The sequence below is a fragment of the Hippopotamus amphibius genome, chromosome 2 (genome assembly GCF_030028045.1).
Source record: "Hippopotamus amphibius kiboko isolate mHipAmp2 chromosome 2, mHipAmp2.hap2, whole genome shotgun sequence".
Lineage (NCBI taxonomy): Eukaryota > Metazoa > Chordata > Mammalia > Artiodactyla > Hippopotamidae > Hippopotamus > Hippopotamus amphibius.
Window position 1 is genome coordinate 59,778,695 of NC_080187.1, and position 26,413 is coordinate 59,805,107.

General features: G+C 44.4%; 1 protein-coding gene across 3 annotated transcripts in view; it reads left to right on the forward strand.

Annotated features, from left to right (window-relative positions):
- Positions 1-26,413, forward strand: part of LOC130846380 (tumor necrosis factor receptor superfamily member 10A-like) — a 45,039-nt gene extending 18,626 nt beyond the window's left edge. The window contains exons 1-10 of one of the 3 annotated variants that reach the window (XM_057724594.1): positions 11,276-11,512; positions 16,137-16,242; positions 17,063-17,176; positions 17,914-18,025; positions 18,828-18,901; positions 18,989-19,075; positions 19,619-19,650; positions 20,109-20,285; positions 22,691-22,766; positions 23,953-26,413. In XM_057724594.1, the coding sequence (XP_057580577.1) occupies positions 11,330-11,512; positions 16,137-16,242; positions 17,063-17,176; positions 17,914-18,025; positions 18,828-18,901; positions 18,989-19,075; positions 19,619-19,650; positions 20,109-20,285; positions 22,691-22,766; positions 23,953-24,266 (1,275 nt within the window). In that variant the 5' untranslated portion in view covers positions 11,276-11,329 and the 3' untranslated portion in view covers positions 24,267-26,413. Of the gene's footprint in view, positions 1-11,275; positions 11,513-16,136; positions 16,243-17,062; positions 17,177-17,913; positions 18,026-18,827; positions 19,076-19,618; positions 19,651-20,108; positions 20,286-22,690; positions 22,767-23,952 lie in introns of those variants that run through there. The other 2 variants (XM_057724592.1, XM_057724593.1) reach the window with 2 other exon arrangements.

A 26,413-nucleotide genomic window follows, 5' to 3' on the forward strand; every position in this document is an offset into this window, starting at 1 on the left:
GCTTTTTCTCGCATACAGATAATAAGTTCCTAATTTTTTGTTATCCTTTTATTTGGTCTAATATTTTAGTGTACATAAGTTTTCATTTTTAACTAGTGAAATTTGTAGATACATACACTTTTTAATTGCTTATAAGCTTAGAAAGACCCCATATAAGGTGAAGTTCTCTAATCTCTTAGGGAATTTTTATTTTTTTTAGTAAGTAGCTACAATCTAAATGGAATTTATTTTGTGATTGATATGATGTGTTCCCTGAATTGTTCTGAATCACTTTCTGGTTCTTCCAACCCCATTTAGCAATGGATTCTCCTATTTTTCTCTGCTTTTGGTCTGTCCTTGATCACAGGTCAAATGTTTATACAGACATCGAAATTTTTACAAGGGTGAGTCAAAAATTATCCACACACTGGCTGTAGGATTTATTTTAATTAAATTTTAGAAAAGACAGATACATCATTTTCTGACACAGTCTCCTTTCTTTTCAATACACTTTGTCCATCTGTCAACAAGCTTTCATATTCCCTCATTAAAAAATGTTTTAGGCTGAGCTACAAGCCATGAATGCACCAGAAGTGAATCTTCATCCTCGTAGGGCTGCTTTCAGGGGACCAAACAGGTGAAAGTCCAATGGAGCAATATCAGGACTATAGGGAGGATGCTGTAACACCTCAAAACGAAGTTTTTGCAGAGTGTTGACAGTGTGGGCAGAAGTGTATGGATATGCATACCCTCAGACCACAAAAAAATGAATCACTGCATGCTGCTCTTCTTTTGTGCAAATCACAAGTGGGGCATACATTTTTGCTCACACCGCAGTTACAAATAAACTGATGTAACATGTTCACAACCTGCACATCAGTGACTGGGGAGACAGTAGCCCTGAATGGAAAACACTGATAAAACAGTGTGGCCAACAGAAGTTTTAATATAACTGGAGTGCAGATGATTTTTGACTCACCCTTGTGTTAAATTTACCTTAAAATTTAAAAAATAATCTAGGAAGAATTAAGATATTGTCAATATTCAACATATTTCTTATGAAGATAGAATTTCAAGTCAGGTATAGTCATCCCTCAGTACCTGCTAGAAATTGGTTCCAGAAGTTCCCACATATGCCAAAATCTGCAGATGCTCAAGTCCCTGATATAAAATGGCATGGTAAAGTCAGCCCTCTGTACCCATGGGTTTTCATCTGTGGATTCAACCACATATGGAAATTTCAAAATGTGCAAATATGGAGAGCCAACTGTATATTTTTTGAAAAAATCCACGTATGAGTGGATTCGCACAGTTCAAATCTGTGTTGTTCAAGGTTCAACTGTATTTTATTATAACAATTAAGATTTATGTTTTTCTTCACCTACATTATTACATTTTCTTGTCAAGGCTGTTTTCTTTGTATTTCAAGTGTTTTGTAAGCTGGACCCTCTTGTAATAAATTTTCTAATTTATTTTTAAACTCTACAATCATATTTAAAATAATGACAATTCTACCTGCTCTGTCCAAGAATCTGCCTCATTTTTTTCCCACAACATGCTTCATAGGCCAGAGTTTTCAGAATAATGTTCAACTATGCTTAGAGAAGGCAGGCATTCTCATATTGATTGGACACTCTTGGACAGGCCCTTAGTATTTAACCATTAAGAACAAGGTTGTGGATAAACAAGGTCCTACTGTATAGCACAGAAAACTGTATTCAATATCCTATGATAAACCATAATGGAAAAGAATATTTTAAAAAAGAATTATATATATGAATAACTGAATCACTTTGCTGTACAGCAGAAATTAACACAACATTGTAAATCAACTAAACTTCAATGAAAATTAAATTACATTAAATTAAATTATTTTAAAAAAAGAGTGAGGTTGGGTCTTGGTTTCATGTAGAAATTCTTACCATTGTGGATGCATGTTCCTATTTTGAGATCGTTTCAAAAAATCAAAATTGGTACTTAACTTTACAGAATATCTTTTCACCTTCCATGGAGACTATCAGATGCTTTCATTCCCTTATTTAGACTATTGATATGGTACACTATTACTGACCAAAGCACCCTTGCATTTGTGGAATAACCTTTACTTCTATTTTCCAAAGTGCCCTCATATATATTCTTTATTTGAGTCATATATAGCCTGGGAGGGAGTGCCTGTCTCCTGATGGGGTGAATGGGAAATGACTAGAAGGGGCAGAAGGATACAGTGTGGGGTGCTGGGAATGTTCTGTGTCTTGATTGGGTGATGGCTTCTCAACCGCATACAGTTGTCAAAGCTGGAGCAGACACTTAAGAAGTGAGGATTACTGCAGGGAATGTGTCCATAAAAATAGAAAATAACGAAAGGAACCAAAATGAAATTGTAGGGCTGAAAAGTCAAAGAGCTGAAGTGAAAAATCCACAGTGGAGGCGTTTAACCACACATTTGACAGGTACGGGAAAGGATCAGTGAACTTGAAGATAGGACAAAAGAACACAGGGCAGATAGCCAGCCTCTGCACGTGCATGTGAGTGGAAGAACTGATTTAGGAAATCACAGTGTCCCTGGTTTATCTCTTCTCCTAGAAAGGGAAGCAGTTGATGATCCATTTGCAGAGTTTGTTGATAATATCAAACAATACAAGAATGGCCATTAGCTACAAAATATTCATGTATTTATGAATCCATGACCAAAATATGTAACTTTCTATGAAAAGAAGTGTGTGTGTTTTTCTCCCCCATCCTCCCGCTCTCCTCTGGAGCCGTGCTAAGTGACCTGGGTGCAGGGGTGTGTGTTCTTGCTGTGTGACCTGCTCCTTCCCTCTCCCTTTTATGCCTCAGGCTCAAGCTCACCCTGCATGGGTGTGTCTCCTGCTCTGACTCTGGATTTCCAGGCACCAGGTTCCTGGGGGACTGGAAATTAGCCCCTCCTCCCTCGCTTTCCTCCCTGCCCTTCCCTGGGAGAGGGACCCCAGCCTGGCCTGGCTCCCCCACAGCCTCCCCAGGTGGTGTCTCTGGGTTACACCTGGGCCTGCTGGGCTCCTGTGAGGTGCAGACTGGCTCTGACAGAGCTGTTGGGAAGGCATGGTGGGGCCCTGCTTGCTGGGGTCATTCTGTGCCCTCACCTGTGGGCCTCCTGCAACTCCTGGGCCACCTTCCCTTTCTGTCCCCACTAGCCTTTCTGCATCCTCATCAGTGGGCCCAGTACCTCAGCCCTGCAACCTCACAGAGACCCATTTCTTCTCCCCTGGACTTTAGGCCCTGGCTCTCCTTCTCACTTAGAGTTCCTGGGAGGCTCTGTGATCCCACCTCTGTCCCCTTCCCAGACCCGAGGTGCTCAGTACACAGCTGCATCCCCATCCCCAGAGGCTGCCCTTCTCTCCCTGCCCAATGTTACCTCAGCTTCACCCTGAAACCATAGGGACCACAACCTGCTGTGTTAATCTTCCACAGTTGTCCAGTACTAGCTCTCCTCTCCTCCACAATCTACTCCTGCTTATTTAGCCCCCTTTCTCCTTCCCTTTTCCTCCAAACCAGCACTCAGCGTCCTATGACCTCTCCCTGTAGGGCACTCCCATTCTCCAGCTCTGTACCTTTTTTCCTGACATTTCACCTTTGCCCCAGCCTCCCCACCCCAACACAGACAGTAAGCCTGTAGGGTCACCTCTGAAGGTGAGGAAGATAACCTGCATTTCCAAGATGGCAAGTGTCCATTGTTATGTTGGAGCCCTGCAACCATCACCTCCCCTAAATCTCAATCACCAGCATTCTGACAGCCAAGATCTTGTGAATATATTTGAAAATATATCTTCAGTTAGATTCTTTTTTTAGCATTTAAAAAAGTTATTTATTTATTTATTTATTGGCTGCATTGGGTCTTCATTGCTGTGCATGGGCTTTCTCTGCTTGCTGAGAGCAGGGGCTACCCTCCATTGTGGTGCACAGGCTTCTCATTCCGGTGGCTTCTCTTGTTGCGGAGCACAGGCTCTAGGCATGTGGTCTTCAGTAGTTGTGGCACATGAGCTAAATAGTTGTGACTCGAGGGCTCTAGAGAACAAGCTCAGTAGTTAGGGCACATGGGCCTAGACATGTGGGATCTTCCCAGACCAGGGATCGAACCCAGGTCCCCTGCATTGGCAGGCGGATTCTTAACCACTGTGCCACCAGGGAAGTCCTATTGTCAGTTAGGTTCTTGATCATGTTCTTAAGGTGGCTTCCTAGAAGTAGAATATCTGGGTTAACCTATAGAGGTATTTTTTCCCTACACACACACACACAGACACACACAGACACACACACACACACACACACACACACACACACACACAGTTTTGGTTCCTGCCAACAGTTCATTCCTTTGCTCTGGGGGAGATCTGGGGGAAGCTATGGTGTCAGGGTTCCTCACAATTTGATTTCATGTACTCATTCAGCCCCATGCTGGAGAAAGGTCAGGCCCAGGACCGGGGTTGAGAAGGCAGAGGGTCATGCTGGGGCTGGGACTGGGGCAGGTCTGCACAGAGCTCTTCGGGGCCCTGCAAGTGGATGAGGACAGACCCTGGCAGAGTATTCACACCTTCAGAGGGAGCAGGACATCCCTAGAGAGGGATTGTCATCACCACAGGGAGGGAAAATCCCTGGAAGGGAAGTGGCGCTGACAAAGCTCACCTCCATCGTGTATGCCCTGGTCTGCAGCAGAAAGCCGGGGCCTGCATCTCCTGACTTCTGGTTTCCCTGGGAAAATCCCTTCCTGCACCCACTGCTATCTTATGAGTTGTTCAGCCATTACTACCATTACAGTTATTTCTACTTCCCTTACTCAAAGAAAAAATGTGTACTGAAATTAGTGTATCAATTTAAAGAAGAAAAATATTCAAGTATATACCTGATCATTAACTTTACACTTAACATCTTCCATCTATATCTGCTTACTTTTCTCTGTCATGTGGACCCAGGTCCTAATCTACCCTACTACTATTTAGAATGTGGAATATTGCAGTGCTGCCAATATGTGGAGCCTTTAACAATGTCCAGGGGTATGTTTAAGGGAGAACATGGAAGTTTCTTATTTCATTTTAAAAGTCAGGCCCAATGTATATTTCAGTGCACATTAGGAAAACAATCAGCTCATCAAATCTGTGCTTGCTGTTTAGAACCCTTCCTATTCTCTCATACCTCATCTTCTACATGTTTTAATGATCTGTTACCAGGTTACTTTTACCTTAAAATTTCTTCTCATTTTAAAATTATCCGTGAGGCAGACACAGCCTGAGATGACCACCAATGAGTCCAGCCCTTGTATAATCCTACCCCTGGGTGTGGACAGAATCTGTGACTTGCTTCTCAACAAGAACATGCCAAGGTGATGGCATGTCACCCCCTGGTTGGGTTACATTATGTGGACAAAAGGATAGGATGCCACTCTTTGTTTCTATTCGTCGCATCCTCCCTCCACTAAATCTCCAGCCAGACCCCTTCTCGCTCCACGTCCTCCTTGTGTCACGCAGGTACTAGGGAGCCTGGTGATGATGACACTTAGCATACACAGGAATGACGTGGGTTTTCCTCCCAGGCAACAGCATTCAGAAGTGCTCCCACAGCACCCACAAGGGCTGTTCAGACCCTGACCACCTGGCAGCCCCACAGGGGCCAGGGGTAGGGGTCAGTGGGTGAACTTGTGCCCACTGGCTCTAGTGATGTGGTCTCTACACTTGGGTGATTCTCATTCTTCTAGCTGGCCAATGATCCAAGCAGAAAAAGTTCTGGAGGATCCTAGGTCAGCTTCCTCATGGGAAACCTAAAAGCCCTTCAACATTCACCATGCATTTAATTTGCTCCTTATCTTTTTTGGGAATATAAGATGAACAGGAATGTTGCTAGCAATACTTCTCAAGTAAATCCCATCAAAATTTGTGTGTACACGTTGTAGAAAATAAACATCCCATTATTGCAACAATCAGATAATACATAAAGATTCCTATGAGGAATCTCTCTCCAACATTGTGCTGGTTGGCTCTTGACTGCGGCTAAGGACAGGGAGGAATCTGCCCATGAAAAGATGCCCCAAAGAGGTGATGGAGTGACACATGAGGTCACCATCCCAGCCATATCTGCCCCAGGAGAAAGAATACTGGGGTCACAGCTACTGCCCTCCTCCAAAGCAGATTCACTCTTGTGGCTTCCTCTCTGTGTCCTTCTGCAAAAGAGGAGGCTTCCACATGTGACTGGGCTTTTGAAAGCATTGTTCCTTTACAAGAGAGGTCTGAGAGCAGCCGAGTGGTATTTGAATGTTGTGTAATGTTTTTTGATTGTAACTGAAGGGCAGTAGTTACCCTTTGCTGATCTAGAGGTGTCTTCCTTATCTGGAAGTTCTCTGCGTGAGAATCTGAAAACTTTTCATCTAAGATCAGGAACAAGACAAGGATGCCCACTCACAAATTTTATCCACATAGTACTACAAGTCCTAGCCAGAGGAATTAGGAAAGAAAAAAAGATAAAAAACATACAAATAGGAAAGAAAGAAGTAAAACTGTCACTATTCTCAGATGACATGATGCTATATATAGAAAATGCTCAAGACTCCATCAAAAACTCTTAGAACTAATAAATGAATTCAATGAAGTTACAGGATATAATCAGTATGAAAAAATCTCTTGTATTTCTTTACACTAATAATAAACCAGCAGAAAGAGAAATTAAGGAAGTAATGTCATTTACAATTGCATCAAAAAGAATATGATTCCTAGGAATAAATTTAACCAAGGAAGTGAAAGATCTGTATATTGAAAACTACACAACATTGAAGAAGACACAAATAAATGGAAAAATAATAAATGTTCACGGAGTTGATGAATCAGTATTGTTAAAATGTCCATATACCAAAACAATCTAGATTCAATGCAATCCCTATAAAAATTTCAATGGCAATTTTCACAGAAATAGAAAAAAATAATCCTAAATTTGTAAGGAACCACCAAAGACCCCAAATAGCCAAAACAATCTTAAGAAAGAACAAAGCTAGAGGCATCCTCCTTCTTAATTTCAAACTATATTACCAAGCTATTGTAATTAAACAGTATGGTATTGGCATAAAAACAGACACATAGATCAGTAGAATAGATCACCCAGAAATAAACCCATGCATTAATTTATGCCAAAGGAACCATGAATATACAATGGGGAAAGGACATCCCTTCAGTAAATGGTGTTGGGAAAACTGGACAGCCACATGCAAAAGAATGAAACTGGACCACTATCTTACCCCATACACAAAAGTTAACTCAAAATGGATTAAACATCTGAACATCAGAAATGAAACCATAAAAACTCCTAGGAAAAAACACAGGCAGTAAATTCTTTGACATTGGTCCTGGCAATGATTTTTTGAATTTGACACCAAAAGCAAAAGCAACAAAAGCAACCATAAATAATTGGGACTATGTCAAACTAAAAAGCTTCTGCATAGCTAAGGAAACCATCAACTAAACAAAAAGGCAACATACTGAAAGGGAGAAAATGTTTGCAAATCATATATCTGATAAGGGGCTAATATCCAAAATACATAAGCAACTCATACAACACATAACAAAAACTAAACGATCCAATTGAAAAATTGGCAGAAGATCTGGATAGATATTTTTCCAAAGAAGACATACAGATTGCCAACAGGTACATGAAAAGATGTTCACTATCACTAATCATCAGGGAAATGCAAATCAAAACCACAATGAGATACTACTCAAAGTTGTTAGAATGGCTGTTTTAAAAAACAAAACCAAACCAGGAAATTACAAGTATTGGTGAGGGAGTAGAGAAAAGGGAACCCCTGTACATTCTTGGTAGGCTGGTAAATTGGTGTAACCCCTATAAAAAGTATGGAGGTTCCTCAAAAAAATTAAAAATAAAACTACCATATGATCCAGCAATTCTACTTCTGGGTATTTATCTGAAAAAAATGAAAACTCTAACTGGAAAAGTTATCTGCACACCCATGTTCGTAGCAGCATTATTTACAATAGCCAAGATATGGAAACAACCTAAGTGTCCATCAATGGATGAATGGATAAAGAAATTGTGTACATATATACAAAATGGACTATTATTCAACCATAAAAAGAATGAAATCCTGCCATTTGTGACAACATGGATGGGCCGTGAGGGCATTATCCTAAGGGAAATAAACCAGCCAGAGAAAGAGAATAGAATATAATCTTGCTTATATGTGAAATCTTAAAAAAATAAGTAAATAAATAAGAAAACTCCAAAAAACAAAAAACCCCAAGATGAAGCTCAGAGATACAGAGGACAGACTGATGGTTGCCAGAGGAAGGGAGTGGCGGGAGGTGGGGGTGGGTTGGAGAACTGGATGAAGGGGTCAAAAGGCAAAAAGAAAAGAAAAAAGAACTGTATGTAAACTGAGAGTTAGACTCAGAGACAACTCCATGACTGTGGGCTTTAGCACAGAGGCTGGGGAGGATTTCCTTTAGCTGGTTAAAATGTCTCTTGCTCCTCTTGGTTCTCAGTGCCATGGTAGGTGATGAGGCTGGGGCTACCCAAGACCCCCAGCAGCCTGAGTCATCAGTTCCATCCAATCTGCCTTGGGTTCTCTCTGGCAGCTCCCCTCCCCAGGACCAGCTTAGACTCCCCCTGCTCTAGTTGGATTGTACCAGAAGACCCCCCTCAGGCCACAGGGGTCAAGGGGCAGTGTGTAAAATATTTTTAAAAAATTTTAAATTAAAACCAAAACAAAACAAAAACTTTCAAGTCACACAGGGATTTATTGACTCAGGGATGATGTGAACCCAGAGGTCTCCAGTGAACATGTTGGTATTCTGGTCTGCAATTTAAAAAAAAGAAAAAAAGGGCTTCCTAGGTGGCTCAGTGGTTAAGAATCCGCCTGCCAATGCAGGGGACCCGGGTTCGATCCCTGCTCCAGGAAGATTCCCACATGCCGCGGAGCAACTAAGCATGTGCACCACAACTATTGAGGCACGCTCTAGAGCCTGTGAGCCACAACTATTGAGCCCATGTGCAGCAACTACTGAAGCCCACATGCCTAGAGTCCGTGCTCCACAACAAGAGAAGCCACAGCAATGAGGAGCCCGAGCACCACAACGAAGAGTAGCCTGCTCTCACCGCAACTAAAGAAAGCCTGCGCACAGCAAAAAAAGACCCAACACAGCCAATAAAATAAGTAAATAAATTTATTTAAAAAAAAGAAGAAAAAAAAATCAAATATAGCGTCTGGTTGGGGGCACTGCTGTGACAAACAGCACATACAAAAGCACTTCCCCACCCTGGGCCCTCACCAGGCTTCTGAGGGGACAGTTTCCAGAACACCTCCCAGTTATGGTTAGCCCCCCTCCCCCCCATCACCACCACTACCACCAATGCAGCACAGGGCAGGGACCCTTGTTCCCAATCTGCAGCATCCTAATAGGAAGCGGGCCTGTGGAGCAAAATGAAGAGGGAAAGAAAGGAAAGGCATAGAGGGAAGAGGAGAATGACTTTCTCTGCTTTGAACCAGGCTCACCTGTGAGTAGATTATTCCTTTCAGTGGAAAAGGGTTTCATAATAAAGGTTCCTTTCTTTTTCTCTTTATGAGAGTGAGTCAAAAATTATCCGCACTCCTGTTATATTAGAACTTCTGTACATGCTACAGCCAGAGTGCAGGTAATTTTTGACTCACCCTCGTATTTTGCATCATTAAATCTGAAAGGTGCTGTAACAGACGTTGATGGAAACTTTTTTTTTTTTAAACAAAGTGTTTGTACCTGCATTGTGTCATAAATGCTCACACCCTGGATAGAGAGCACAGCACCAGTGAAGAATGCGGGACAGACTCGGGCTTCGGAACAGCACTATGGAGTCCATGGCAAGAGCCCACAGATATCAGAGGCCCAACCCAGACTGAGGGGTGAGAGGGATGGTAGAGGAAGATGCTGGGAACACTGAGGAGTGAATTAGGAGTTTAGTAACTTCTTGGTCCTGGCAAACTAGGGAGATGGGACCATCCAGGGTAACTTGGACCCTTCTCTGAGCCTGGTGACAGGAAGTACAGCATTGCCCCAACGTGAATGGTGACCCCAGTTTGTGAAATCAGGGCCCTGTTGCCATGGAGAGACATTCAGAGTCACGAAGATAAAATAGGACTTGGGTATATTCATCTGCAAAATAAAGTGTTTCAGCGACATCGTCACAGCCAGGCCACCTTCTTTTTCCTGGATGCCACTTATATTTGGGTGGAAGGCGAGTGGGAGTTATTTTTTTTTTTTTATATATATATATATATATATTTTTTTTTTGGGGGGGGTACACCAGGTTCAATCAACTGTTTTTATACACATATCCCCATATTCCCTCCCTTCCTTGACGCCCCCCCCTCGAGTCCCCCCCACCCTTGAGTGGGAGTTATTTACCAGGCTCCAAACACTCTATCAGGTAGAACTTCAGGTTTATAAAATAAAAGTGACAAAAGTAAATTTATACAGCCATGCTAATGATAATTAAGGTCCTTAAAATGTAGGGTTCACACAGGAAAATACTGTGTGTATCCTTTGTATTTAAACAAATACTTATTTCTAATTCTAGAGGAAATTGATCATTAACATTACTTACATGAATAGGCCCAGGGCAAAAAGTCCCAGCAGATCTGTCTCATTCTCTAAGTACTTGAACCTCAGGAAGTGCAAGTGAATCTGGCAATCTACAGTTCTTCCTAACAATTCAAGCTTTCTTAGTTGACCATTCACACCCCTACAATATGTGCAGGGCATCCACTCTGTGCCAAGCCGGGCTGGAGGCGCTCTGCAGACCCTCGGGGGTCTCCTGCTTGGGAGACCGTATTCTCTGGCCTCCTTGGGGCCCCGGTCAGTGGCGGGGGGTGGGGGGAGGAGCAGAAGCTGAGAGCGGGCAGAAGGCGGCAGACAGAAGACACATGGCTCAGGGTTTACCAAGGGGTCCGGTATTTGCCCTGGAAAGGGGCGGGGTCAGGACCCGCCTTGGACGCAGATTCTGAATCTCACCACCGGATCATAACAGAGCAATTAGGAGGTGCCCTGTCCCCGCCTCCCATGGGCACAGATGGGGCTCTGAATGAAAAACCGCATCAACCACCAAAGCAGGCTATTTCCGCTTTGAAACTCAAAGTCTCCTGAGCCACACATGATTGGCTACAAGTGATAAAAGTTACATCCTCTAGACAGAAGGCGTAGCTCATTCGCCCTCGCGGATGGCGCAACCCCGGGGCAGGGTATAAAGCTGGGCAGGCTGAGTCATTTGACGCTAGAGCCCTGCCCCGCGCACCGTGCAAGACTGCAGGGACGATCCCGCGCCACGAAACACACTTTCATTTCTGATGGCTCTGTCGGCTGTCACCCTGCGGCAACCTGGACAGCGAGTGCCCCCCGCCCGCACGAGGCAGTCGGGACAGAGCGCACCGGCTGCCTTGAGCGCCCGGGCAGGGCGCGCCCCCCGCCCCAGGCCTCGCCTCCGGGGCCCCTTGATTCTCATCTTCGTCGTCCTGGGTGTCTTGCTGTTGGTGAGTCACCGCCGCGGGTCGTGGCTCGGAATGGCGCGCTTCTTGGCCGGGAAAGGGCGGGGGCGGGGGTGTGTGTGGCACGGCTGGGCATGTCCTGACAGGACCCACAAGGGTGAAGTCTAAGTACGTGCACTCGCGGGGGCGGCGTCTTGGCGGGGTGCCCATCCCCCGCCGGCAGCATCTATCTGCGGCCCAGAAGGAGGAGAGCTGGCGGCGTCTCTCAGCCTCCGGCGAGCATCAAAGAGTGACAGTCAGATCGCCTTTTCTTTCTCTTCCCCTTTCCTTCCTCGGATCCTCCTCACTCTTTCTCTCTAACTTTCTCTCTCTTTTCATTTTGCACTACGTTTAACTTTTTTTTTTTTTTAGCTGCCCAACCGCCCGCTGCCACAGGGTTACGTTTAACTTTTAAAACGTGTCCTTTGTAAATCGATTAACCGTGTAGCGCCCCGCCCCCGCCCCCACGGCACCCCCCCGCCCCCCCCCCCCCCCCCCCCCGCCGCCTTGGCCCCGGCCTTAAGCACCTTTGAATTTCCTTTTCCCTGAAAGGGAAACAACCTTTTAAAGCTGTTTTCGGCACGTTGCAATTTGTGGGTGCTCAGTAGAAACCACCAATCAACTCACCACTGGGACCAGATTCTCACCACTTCTTTAGGAGGCGAGCTGGAGGCTCTGGGTCTGATTTACCACTATCGGTGTGCATCCTAAAGAAACTCACTATGGAAAAAAATGTGCATACTGCTTTCTCAGGTTGTTTGAGGCTCTTTTTGACGTTTCTTATATGTTGAAAAAAAAATTAACGGCCTAGCAAAGTTACAGGAATCATGAAAATGTGTATTTTTCGTTGAACAATTCAGTACTAAAAATCAGAAAAGAAATAACATTTTGTATTCACAAAAAATATAGAATTAGTTTTTAAAATATCAGTGTGTCATAGGTAGGACTCATGTTGAACACTGCTTGATAAGTGGCTCTGGGTACCTGTAGGCACTGGCAAGTATCCACGTAGCCACAAGCATTGTCTGTTGGGTAGCTCCTTAGAAGTGGAATTATTGTCAGGAGGTTAGATAATTTTACACTTTTGTTTAGATAAGGATAAACTGGCCTCCAAAGGAAGGCTGGACCATTTTAACTCACACCAAGAGTCCACAAGTGTGCCTGTTTCCCTACACCTTTGCTACACTGAACTTTAATCCTTTGCTAGTCTAAAAAGTAAAAATGGGGCACCATAATGCTGTGGTTTTGATTCCTTGGTGCCAGTAGAGATTTTCAAGGATCCATGAGATTTCTGAGACTGGAGTGGATGACTAAGAGACCCCCAGATCAGGCAGCAGGAAAAGGGGCAAAAATACAAACAGTAAAAGAACTGACAAAAATCTTACACAAATTCTCTCAGACAACATAAGAGTCCTTCAGTAGTTTCTGAGGCCAGCATAACCCTAATACCAAAACCTGATAAAAACATCTGAAAAGAAGAAAAATATTAATACTTTTCAATAACCTCCCTAAAAACAGAGGCAAAATTCCTTAACAAAACAAATAGTAAACTAAATTCAGGAATATTTAAAGAAGAAAACATACCATGACCAAGTGGGGTTAATTGCAGGAATAAGTGTTGGATTAATATCTGAAAATGAATCTGTGTTTTTCACTGTACTAACAGTGTGAAGGAGAAAAACTATATGAGCAGCTTAACAGATGCAGAAAAAGCATTTGACAACACTTAACCCCCCTCTCATTATATCAGGGCAGAGGAGACCTTCCTCCACCTGATGAAGGCCACTTCTTCTTAGAGTCTCGTAGGAGAATAGGATAACCTAGAAAGGGATGTGAGGGAATGTTCTGTAGTAATGCTAATTTCCATGATCTAGATAGAGGGTTTGGGTTTCTCAAGTGTACACATTTTTAAAAACTCTTTGAATGGTACCCTTAAGAATTGTACATTTCCGGAGAAAAGACAGCCTCTTCAATAAGTGGTGCTGGGAAAACTGGACAGCTACGTGTAAAAGAATGAAATTAGAACACTCCCTAACACCATACACAAAAATAAACTCAAAATGAATTAAAGACCTAAATGTAAGACCAGACACTATAAAACTCTTAGAGGGAAACATAGGCAGAACACTCTTTGACATAAATCATAGCAAGATCTTTTTTGACCCACCTCCTAAAGTAATGGAAATAAAAACAAAAATAAACAAATGGGACCTAATGAAACTTAAAAGCTTTTGCATAGCAAAGGAAACTATAAACAAGATGAAAACACAACCCTCAGAATGGGAGAAAATATTTGCAAATGAATCAACAGAGGATTAATCTCCAAAATATATAAATAGTTCATGCAGTTCAATATCAAAAAAACAAACAACCCAATCAAAAAATGGGCAGAAGATCTAAATAGGCATTTCTCCAAAGGAGACATACAGATGACTAAGAGGCACATGAAAAGCTGCTGAACATCACTAATTATTAGAGAAATGCAAATCAAAACTACAATCAGGTATCCCCTCACACAGGTTAGAATGGGCATCATCAGAAAACTGACAAACAGTAAATGCTGGAGAGGGTGTGGAGAAAATGGAACCCTCTTGCACTGTTGGTGGGAATGTAAATTGATACAGCCACTATGGAGAACAGTATGGAGGTTCCTTAAAAAACTAAAACTGGAGTTACCATATGACCTAGAAATCCCACTACTGGGCATATACCCAGATAACACCATAATTCAAAAAAACATGCACCCCAATGTTCATTGCAGCACTGTTTACAATAGCCAGGACATGGAAGCAACCTAAATGTCCATCAACAGATGAATGATAAAGAAGATGTGGTACATATGTACAGTGGAATATTACTCAGACATAAAAAGGAATGAAATTGGGACATTTGTAGAGACATGGATGGACCTGGAGACTGTCATACAGAGTGAAGTGAGTCAGAAAGAGAATAACAAATACTTTATATTAGCACATATATGCGGAATATAGAAAAATGGTACAAATCAACTGGTTTGCAAGGCAGAAACAGAGACACAGATGTAGAGAACAAACATATGGACACCAAGAGGGGAAAGCAGAGGCAGGGGGCTTGGGGTGGGATGAATTGGGAGATTGGGATTGCCATATATACATTACTAATAAGAAAAAAAATCCAATTGTATGCTTTAAATATATGCAGTTTAAGTCAATTATATCTCAATAAAAGTCCTTAAAAAAAGGATTGTGCATTTGCTTCTTTGTAAATCTTAATGTTGAAAAAAACTGTAAAGAAATATTGAGCTCAAGTTACTGACATAATGCAGAAGTATTAAGAGTTGCAGACGTGAATTTCATCATAAAAATAAGACACTTAGGAGAATGGACAGAGGGGTGCATTGAGAAAGAGATATGTGATAAAGCAAATATAGCAAAATATTAGTTACAGAAGCTAACTGGTGAGTATATGAAAGTTTACTGTACAAATCTTTAAAACTTGTTGGATGCTTGAAAATGTTCGTAATGAAACATTGAGGGAGAGAGTCTGTGACAGGAGAAAAAGAGTGGAGAACAGGATTGTGAAGACAGGGAAAGGAGATTCCACTGACTTGTGGGGACTCGGAGGAGCCCCAGCCTTGGGAAGGGACAATTTAGAGGACACGTGTGGGGCTAGCTGTCCCCAGATACTTGACAGGCTTTTATGCAGAAGAGAACTGCATTTTATCTTGTTTAGATCCAGGCAGTTGAACTGGGCTCGAAGTAAGCTGTTTCCATTTTAACGTTGTTTTTCTTTTTTTTTCCCCTTAATTTCACTTTCTACTTTAAATTACTCCCAGGTTAAAGCAAAATTGCAAAACCTATACAACCCCCCCCTTTTTTTCTGTACCATCTGAAAAACAGCTGGTGACATGATAGACCCCATGACTGAATACTTGAATGTATATTTCCTACAAATGAGGACATTCCTCCCCCAAACCACAACACAGCCTTCAACACAGGAACAGTAACATCAACACGTAATCCTCATTCAATCCTCAGATTCCATTCAAATTTTTTCGACCAGCCTCACTGTGTAATTTTTAGCACAGAGACTTGTCTCAGAACCCTGTATTGCTATTTCTTCTTTCTCTGTGCGACTCTGATATTATGTGGAACTGTTAATAGCGGTCTCCTTTCCCGTCTGGTTAAAGTTCATCATTCAGTTGTGATTCTGTGTATGCATAGCATAACCCTCATTTGTGAAAATGTGCGTGTGTGTGTGTGAAAGAGAGCGAGCGTGCGCGCACCTGAGAGTATTCACACATATGGTCAAATAGAAGTAAAGACACAAAATAATGGATGTTTTCTCTAATCGAAGGGATCCCCATGGTTTTTGTATTCTTATAAAAAAATTTTCTTGCCCATACTTACTGGAATAAACATATTTTATTTTATTATAAAAGAAAAGGATGTCAGAAAAAAAAACTTAAGTGTAAGTTACTTGCTAGCACAAAAGGCCAAGGGACAAACATGAAAAGAATGAGAGGTTAGAGCTGGAAGAAAGGTCCCAGTTCTGTTTCGTTTTGCAGGCTGTGGTCAAGGGAATGTGGGATGGATCTGTGGAGGGATGAGAGTCTGGAAGCCACTCATGCCTGTCCCTGCTGTCTCCGCAGATTGCACCTGCCTCGGCCACACCCATAGGGCAGGACAGATTTGGCCAGCAATCAGCCGCCCCACAGGGATGGAAAGGCAGCCGCTTGGAGAAGCTGTGTCCACCAGGTACCTTCTAAGACTGACCTCCAACCCTTACCCCACCCTTGTCTCCATGTCCCTCTGGTCTTCTGATCCCAGCAGTTCCTGGCTCTTATTCCACAGGCATTTATTGGAAGTCTTCTGTGTGCCAGGTGCTGTGCTAGTGGAGGGCACGAGGCCCTCGCCCCCTTTAACACTCCTCTTAGGATGGTACCCAGAGCAATGGACAAACATGACAGAGAGATGAGATAGGAACTGTGAGGATAACTGAGTGATGCGTGGGACAGAGACGGGGTTGGTGAGGCCTCCTGGGGATGGGGACTTTGATGCCCAGAGCAGGTGGAGTGCTCCTGAGAGGGAACTCTCACCCCAGGGGGCAGAGCTGGGCTTGTTTGAGCAAAGCTAGGGGGCAGCTGAGGTGAGTGGAGGGTGAAGAGATCACCAGGACAGGTGGGAGGAGATCACAGACCCTGAACACTGTGAAGGGGGCATGAGTTTTATTGTTTTAGTGAGGCCTTAAAGAAAGTAAAAATCTCAATGTTTTGTACTGATACATGTTGAAATGATGTTGCCTACGTTGTTAAAATTAATTGGACCTCTTTCTTTTTACTCTTTAATATGCCAACTCTGAATGTGACTTTTATGTGTGGCTTGTAATATATTCTTGTTGGCAGTACTGGTCTAAGGGATGTGGTAGATGTATGAGTAGAATCAGAAGATTAAAGCCAGGTCAAGGAGAGTTCCCCGTGTGGATTCTGCCAATGGCCGAAAGAGGCAGCCCTGGCCACGCTGCAGCCTCTAGGAATCCTGTGGAGATTTACTCACCAGTTTTTCCCTTTCTTCCCAGGATTCCATATGGAGGAAGCCAGTGGAGGTTGCACACCATGTATAGATGGGGTGGATTACACCAATTATTCAAACGCCCTCTCTGCTTGCCTACGTTGTCGGCCTTGCAAATCAGGTACAGAACATGTGACCCCCATGCCTACAGTTAGGGTGCTGGGTGATGAGATGGGATTTGAATGGAACGGGGAGTCAGAAACCTGATTTCCAGCCCAGCTAGGTCTTTCATCCTACCGTGTCTTAGGTCAGTAAAAGAAAAGAAAACAGAAATTATTTGTGTAATGTGTGCCAACTGGGAGGGAAGTCTTTCAGAACATCAGTTGGAAGGAGAGGACTAATGTGTCCCTTGATGGAGGGGCTTGTTAGTGACAGCACAGGAGGCCTGGGTGAGTGGGACAGGGCTGGGTTTGAGCTGTGCAGTGGGTCTGGTTCTGGGCCAGGCCCCTGTGAGCCCTGTGCCCTCTGCTCTGGGCTCTCAGCCTCTCTTAGCCTTCATGACCTAAGGTCTCACTGCTTCTCCAGCAGGGCCAGATGTTGGGAAGTCACCCAAGGCTTCCTCTCCATCCAGCGTGTCCAGAGTACACCCCACCACACCCCACCCCACCTCTTGCTCCTGTTTTGTGATCTAAAAGATTTTTCTTCCCAATCCTGATGTAATCTGTAATGATGCATGGTCCCTTTTATATGCCTCTGTTGATAACACGTGAACAGTGGCGCGTCCCTTTGGATGGTCTATGTGCGCTGCTGCAGAAAATGGCCCCCAAGTTACTTCTTGAACTGAGTAGAACTGAGTGGGTGGGAATCTGGGTGGTGAAGAACGGTTGAGAGACATATGACCTTATCTTTGGTCTCCAGGGGAAGAAGAGAAAAGCCCCTGCACCTCAACCAAGGACACTGAGTGTCATTGCAAACCTGGCACTTTCCGTAAAGAAGACGCGCCAGAATTCTGTTACAGGTGCAGCACCCGGTGAGACATGGAAGCCTAGGGGACTCCCAACCCACAGAGGACCCCAGTTTCCTTGTACACCTTTCTCCTGTTTCCGTGCAGCCCCTCCCACCTCCCCTGTGCTTATGGGGTCTCCTGAGCCTGCAGCAGTCCCTCCTCATCCCTCTGTGTGTCCTTCCCTAGCGGCCCCTTCACACCTCCTCAGAAGGAGCCTGATGAAAGACAAATGGGTCTACAACAGACGAAAGTCATGAGGCCATATATGTGCTCCTTCAAGGTTCCCATAAAACCCTGAGCCAACACAGCTGGCCTCACACCCAGCCCATGTTCCCCAACAAGATCTGTATCTTTCCTATTTGGGGACTTAGGGGCCCATAGTAATTCACTCTCCTCTGATGCTCCAGCGTTGGCTGTGACTGGTAGGAAGAGTCAACAGGTGGAGGACAAGAGGGTCCTTGGATCAAAGCTTGACTGGAGGATGAGGCTTGGCTCGTACGCAAACCCTTCTGACCCTTGACCTGGATGAGGTTCCCTTTCACAGGGAACCAGGGATCCAGTGCAAGCCTTGCAGAGAAGGTCCAGCTCCTGAAGGGGCAGCTCCGAACACTCAGCAGGAGCCCTGGGGGCTGAAGTGGACAAGCCCAGGTCCTTCTCCCACCCAACAAGGGGGCTGAGGGGACCCTGCCCTGCAGACAGGAGAAGCCTGTCCCTCCTCCACTGTCTTGTTGGGGGACCCCAGGTGGGAGTCTGCGCCCTCTTCCTCCTCAGCCGACCAGCTTTCCTGACGGATTCCCCTCCATGTCCTCCGTGTGTCTGTACCCAGGTGCCCTGATGGGATGGTCGTGGCCAAGCCCTGTAGCCCCTTCAGTGACCTCAAATGTGTGGACCAAAAATCAGGTACCCAGGCCAGTGGGGAGGCCCCGGTTCCTGGAGAGCCAGTGACCATGCGACCAAGACTGTCCACCACTCCCTCTCCCTCCTCAGGCAATTCACTGCTGTACACTGGAATCGGAATCGCAGTCGGAATCGGAATTGTCCTCCTGCTTGCTCTCTTGTGCTACAAGGTTAAAGGTGAGGCACGGGGAGGGAGGGGGGAGGCGCTGGCTCTGGCCCCCTCCTCCGCCTCCTCCGTCCTCCTGTTCCTCCTGGCCTGGCTCTGATCTTGTTCCTCATGACCCTTCTCCACCTCCCACCTCACCTGCCCCTGTGAGGATGGGATCACATCAGTCCCCCATCTCAGCTGACGGTCCCCTCTTCCTCCGGCCATATCTGGTGGGCAGGGTGCAGGGTCGGCTCTTAATGTCTTCAGGAGCCCCAGCCAGGGCAGAGAGGTGGTCCGCACCTTGACTGGGTGACAAGAGTCAGCAGAAGCCCACAGGGATTTTATATGGGTTTCATTTTACGTCATTTTTCCCCTTCTTGTCTCCCTCCCCGAGGGTTCTCCAGACTTGGGATGGCCTGCTCACTGTCACCAGGCCCTGGGCTCCTTGTTCAGTGTCTGAGCCCCCAGCCCACACCCTGTCCCTGGCACTGTCCCAGGTTGGGGGCGGGGGGAGAGGAGGTGCTGTAAGAGGGCCCTCTGCACTGCTCAGGTGGATGCCTCTTCTCTTCTAGGTTGTCGTGTGGACCCTAAGTGGAAGGACAGGGTGAGTTGGTTTCTGTAGGACCTGGTGGCATCAGACCCTCAGTAACTGCTTCAGACCCACAATAAGGTGCTGGGTGGACATGGTCCTCAATGTATCCTATGCTGTTGTCCGTGGCTCTCACCAGTGGCCTGGGGGCTCTGGGCTGACTGTAGGAGAGCAACTGCCCTGTTGAGAGCAGCCCTAAGGCTAGTTGGCAGTGCTAGCCCTGTCCTTCTTACTGCTTGTGAGACACCCTCACCCCATAACCCTGGATGGACCATGAGGCATGGGATGGGGGGGTGGTTGTCCAGCACCAGGGTCTGGGTACCATCAACAGAGCCCTGGATGTGCTGAGTCTGCCCCCACCTGAGGGGCACAGTATGGGAATAGGTGGGGAGGCAGAACCCACAATGTCCCCTCCCAGATGCTACAGGGATCTGTGGGTATGGGCTCCTGAGTCAGCTCTTTGCCTTCCCAAGGTCCTTTTCTGGCGCTCACATCCCTTAAGAGGTCCTGAGGCTCTGGACAATGCCCACAACAATATGCTGAGCAGTAGAGATTCGTTGACCTATCTGGTCCCTAAGCAGGAGGTAGAAGAACGGATAAAACCAACAGATGTCACGGCCCAGTCCCAGGGGGAAGCAAAGTGTCTGCTGGTGAGTGTGGTGCCCTGGCCCTTCTGCTTGCCCAGGAGTGCAATAGAAACAGGGAAAGGCAGATGCTGGTCAGGTCTCCTGTGCCATGGGGAAGTGGTGATGGAGGGAGGTCACGATCATGGAGGGAAAGGGAGCCCACCCTCTGCTATAGTAGACTGGCAGCTCTCATGCTACTCATCACCTGTCTTGTTCTCACCACATCCCTGGTGTCTAGAGTAGGGCAGCCAAAGAGTGGTCACTCCCATGATTGTTCACTGATGGAATTAGAGCTACATAATATTTTTCTGTGTGATTTTTACATACTTTTAAGCCATTCCTCAATACATGAGGAATTTCACATTTATTTCAAAATTATTATGAAGTTGAATGCATTTGAAAATTAGTATTTGTCTCAATAAATAGACATGTTTGTGGGGCAGCTTCCTAGTAGAAGTAAAATTTCTTTGTCAGCGTATAGAAGTATTTTTCACTGTACACACAACACACACACACACACACACACACACACACATTTACCATTTCGGGTCATATTGTTTCAATAATTTTAATATGACATTAATATATTTATTTTTGGTACTAGGAAAAAACTGACTTAAACTTGCATATTTTTTTGTTTTGAGTATTTTCAGATGACTGTTGTCTGTTAGAGTCTATGCATACATGCTCAGTGCCCATGACTACAACATGCCTGTGTATTTTTTCATTTGGTTCAGTATTTTAATGGGCAAAATTTTATATGCTAAGTAATTAAATCTATTGATACACATATTTTTTCATTGCTTAGATCTTTTAAAATTCTTCATCAACCAGAAGATAAAATTCTCTAATTTCTTAGGTAGGCTTTTTTTTTAAAATGATGTGATTTTGTAGCATAGAACTTATAAGCTAAATGGACTTTATTTTGTGATAAATAGGACGTGAGGAGCTCCCTGAATTGTTCCGAGTCACCATCTCTTTCCTTGAACTCCATTTAGCTGCTGATTCTCCCATTCTCCTCTACTTTCTGTCTTTCCTTTATCACTTGTCAAATGGTTATATGCGAGTGATCTCTTTTCACGTCTATTTTTCTATTCTCTTCTTGTCTCAATACCCCATTAAAAAACAATAATAGAGACAAGTTATAAAACAAGGAGCCAAAAAAATAAACGTGGTTAATAATCCTCCCATCGAATTTAATCACTGAAATTTTTTTCAAAATAGTTAATACATGTGCATAGTAAGAAAATGTACAGGGACTTCCCTGGTGGAGCAGCGGTTAAGAATGCGCCTGCAAATGCAGGGGATACGGGTTCAGTCCTTGGTCCGGGAAGATCCCACATGCTGTGGTGCAACTAAGCCCATGCGCCACAACTGCTGAACCTGTGTGCTGCAACTACTGAAGCCCATGAGCCTAGAGCCTGTGCTCCGCAACAAGAGAAGCCACTGCAGTGAGAAGCCCCCGCACGGCCACGAAGAATAGCCCCTACTTGCAACTGCTAGAGAAAGCCCTTGGGCAGCAACAAAGACCCAGTGCAGCCAAAAATAAATAGTAAGATAAATAAATAATAAATAAAATCTAAGAAAAAAAGAAAAGAAAATTTACATAGTACAGAAAGGTTCTCAGTGAGTGGTGAAAGCCTCCTGCACTCTTTCTTCAGCACCCTGGCTATTTTTATTTAAGGTAGCTAGAAGAGATTAATGTCTTAAGATTCTTTGCCAAAATCTTTAAATACATACTGACTGTCTGTCTGTATGTGTATTGATATATGCCTATGTATACCCATATATTTTCTTTCCACCAAAAAGATAGTCTACATAATACTCTATCATGAAACTTTCTAATATGTTTTACTCTCTGATAGAGAAATTCCTCTTCCCTACTTTTTCAAAATTTATTATTTTTACCCAGATAGATTTTAGACTTATTTTATAAGATTTCCTCTTCCCTCCAAAAATTTATTGGAATTTTTGAGTATTACCTTAATATATAAATTAATCTGGGGAGAATTGAGATCTTGTAGGTATTCTATATTTTTCTTGTGAAGAGAGCTAGCATTTCAAGTCAAGGGTTTTATAACACCTCAACTAGATATGTGTGTTTCTTTGGTAAATTTCTCCTGTTTCTTGTTGAGCCTGTGTCTTTGAGTTACAAGTGTTCTGTAATCTTTATATAATTTATTGTCTGCTACAATTTTTAACATTCATGCATCCATACACATTTAAGTATTGTTGTTGAACATTAGAGTTTTGTAAGAATACAATCATATATCAAATAATGACTATTTTGTCTGCTCCCTTTGAAGATCCTGCCTTGTGTTTTTGTTTCACTTATGGCTGCATATGCCAGAATTGCAGAACAATGTTTGCTAGGCTCGGTTCTGGAATCCAGGGCCCCTGATTAGGCTCTTCTCCACTGTGTTTTACAGGATCCAGCAGGAGCTGAAGGGTCTCAGAAAAGAAGAAAGCTGCTGGTTCCAGCAAATGGCGCGGACCCCACTGAAAGTGAGTGTTTTCTCCCGGGCAGTGGAGCAGGAGTGGAGGGAGGAGGGATAGTGTCCTAACTGCTGTCCCTATAGCTGTTAGGGCCACTCAGAGCAGGGGATGGCTTGTCCCGGGACCATTGAGACTCTAATTCTCTCTCTGCCCCCTCTTCTCCACACCCTGCACCCCTCTGTCCCCTAACATTGTCCCCTCACACCTCCCTGTCCTTCCGTCCTCCACCATCCTCCCTCCTCCCTTGCTGCTCAGGGCCAGGCTGGCCCTCCCTGAGGCATCTAAGGGGCTGTGCTGTCCAGCAGGGCACCCACTGGCCCCAAGAGGCTGTGGAGCTCCTGACCTGTGGCCAAATCTGATGAGCTGTAGTATAACTCGATACTGTATTTCAAAGAATTGGTAGAAAAAAGGACTGTAAGATGTCTCAGCAGTTTTGTTTTGTATACTGATTACATGCTGAAATGACAATTTTAGAATATATTGAATTAGTACCATATTTTACGAAAATTAGTATTACTTATTTTTTTTTACACTTTTCAGTGTAGCTGTTAGAAAATATAAATTTGTGTTCGGTGCCCACCTTATGTACCTATGGACGATGGTGTGCACTGCATTTCACATGCGTCGCATTGAATCCCAAGTACAGTCTCATGAGGCAGGGAGGGTTTACTGCATTTTACGGGTTAAGTTCTTGCTCAGAGTCTGTCCCCATCTAGCTCTGCCGCAGTGTCAGTCAGTGAGGCCGAGCTGGGTGTGAGGCCAGAGACCTTCCTACCTCAAGGCCCTTGCTCTGTCCCCAGGGCAGAGGTGGTAGCCAGGGGACCTCACTCTTGTGAGAAGGGCAGGTGCCCTCCTCTGAGGTCTGTTGCACCACTGTGTCCCACCCTCTGTCTCCTACTACAGACTGCCTTCTCCCTCACTATATGTCCATCTCCCCTCCCCGGTGGGCCCTCATCCCCCTCTTAGGGCAGGACTCTCTGGTGACCTGGACTGCCTGCAGTGCCTTGGGCACAGATGAGGCCCATGCAGTGTGGCCTGACTCTGTGCTGATGGGAAGCAGGTCAGGGACGCAGAACAGCAGGTTCACCAGCAGGGGGAGCTCCTCAGGTCCTCCCGTGGGGTGAAGGCTGGCCAGAGGGTCCTCTGCCCTTTCTGAAAGTCTCAGCTTTGTCTCTGCGACTTTCCCCCAATCTAGCCCTGAGACTGTTCTTCGATGACTTTGCAACCATGGTGCCGTGTGACCTCTGGGATTCGCTCATGAGGAAGCTGGGTCTCACGCAAAATGAGATCCATCTGGTCAGACAAGGGGTCCGGGTCCCTCGAGATGCCTTGTATGAAATGCTGGAGACCTGGGTCAGGAGCAAGGGACGGCAGGCATCAGTCAACACCCTGCTGGACGCCTTGGAAACACTGGGGCAAAGATTGGCAAAGGAGAGAATTCAGGACCACCTGCTGGACTCGGGAAAGTACGTCTATGAAGATGGTGAAGCAGGCTCTGCTGTGTCCTGAGTGAGGACCTCAGTCATCAGATGAAGACACTTTTTTTTGGAATAGACTTTTGCACTTTTTACTTGTATTTATATTTTTTGTTTGTATTTATCATTCATGTTGATATATATGCATTTAATGATGTGTAACTTGTAATACACGTCATTAAAGTGCAAACATATTGCGAGTCTTTGTACTTTTATATGTATATAATTTATGTAAGTTTTGGAAATATAGTTTCCAAAAATGTTGTAAATATAGTTTCTAGGTTGTTTATGTGGGTTACCTGTATGAGAACTGGCAATCAAAAACAAATACAAAAGGAGGGAATTCCCTGGCAGTCCAGGGGTTAGGCCTCTGTGCTTTCACTGCTGAGCGCTGGGTTCAATCCCTGGTTAGGGAAGTAAAATCCTGCAAGCCATAAGGCAAAACAAAAATGAAAACAAAAACAATCAAACAAAAACTAACAAAACAACAAAAACAAAAAAGGAAAGAAAAGGAGAAAAAGCCCACTTCTGGGGGAGCATTGGTGGAATCAATTCTCCCTCAAAGGAAGTTTGGCTACTTTTGGATACCTGGTGACTTCTACAGGGCCCACTCTTTTATTTTATTTTAAACATTTTTTTGGCTGTGTTGGGTCTTTGTTGCTGTGCGTGGGCGTTCTCTAGTTGTGGTGAGCAGTGGCTTCTCTTGTTGCAGAGCATGGGCTCTAAGAACTCAGGCTTCAGTAGTTGTGGCTCACGGGCTTTGTTGCTCCATGGCATGTGGGATCTTCCCAGACCAGGGATGGAACCCGTGTCCCCTGCATTGGGAAGTCCACCAGGGAAGTCCCCCACTTCTTTAACTATGTCAGTTTTATACTGTGTGAATATTTATATTATTTCTAGGTAGATGTTTACAAGTGAGCAGAGAGTGAGGGGAGTAGCATCCACGTGCATCCCTGTGTCTGGTGTCCGTGAACTGGGCTGTCATGCCCTGGCCTCCTCCTGTTCATCTGGGTGCTTGGGTGGGACGTGGGTTAGATGTGAGTGTCAAATAGTTTCTATGTCACGTCTGGGCTTATTAGTGAATCTTCAGTTCTATCTGGGCTCAGGGGAGAAAGGACAGGGATCTGCCACGGTCTCTGGGAGGAAGAGTGGACGGACTCATGGGTTGTGTTCAATGTTGGCTGAATCTGAGCCCAGAACTGCTTTTTGGAGTCTGAATGTCTAATTAAGCATCTCAGCCCCTCTGTAAGCTTTGGTCTTCTGCAGAAGAGACACAGAAATACTAATTCTTAAATACTGTGAGAATGAACCTAAAATGGCTGCTATATTAGGATTTGGTCCTTTTATTGTTTTTAAAAAATCTCACTTTTGCTAAACCCTTCTCCATAGTGTTTCAATTACCGAAGGATAATTTAATGGTGGAAACAATTCTCAGGGGTTTTTTTGATCTATTCCATCTCAAGGCTTTGTGTGTGGTCTTCCCCAAGGTTGATGTGGCAAGTGTGGCCAAAACTGGAATTACCTGAAATTTAGGCACATCAGGATATAGCGTGTGGAGTCCACTTGCTTTAGAAGGGCCGACCCCCGTGGTCTTGGTGCTACATCCCCCTGGCCCTGACATCCCTCCCTTTCCTGGAAGTCAGGTGTTTCCTGCCTTTGCTGTGCCTTCTGTGCAGGACACTTCGCCTTCATCTTCAGAGGGAAATACAAATGAATTCTTGTCAATCAAGTGACAGGTCACTTGTCCCTTTCTCAGAGGACTTCCTTAGGTGCCTATCTAAGGTATTAGCCTTGTCAATATTTGTCATGTATATTCATTTCTTCACGTGTTTATTGTATGTTTTACAAAATGACCATGCCTTGCATCATATATTGCTCTATGCCAGAGCAAATATGATACTTTTAAAGCTTTACTTGAATGTTACATGTCTCTCCTCAATGAGAGGACTCCGGACCCCTTCTTCTTTTTTTTTTCCACTTTCCTTGATTCATTACTTTCTTTTTTTTTTTTTTTTTTGAGGACCCCCCTTCTTGAAGATTTTGTTAGAAATATCAAACGATACGAGAAAGGTCATTAGGTACAAAATGCTCATGTGTTTATGAATTCATGACCAAATTAAATATGCAATGTTATATAAAAATTTTTATAATTTTATATACCTAGGCAATTTTATGAATTTG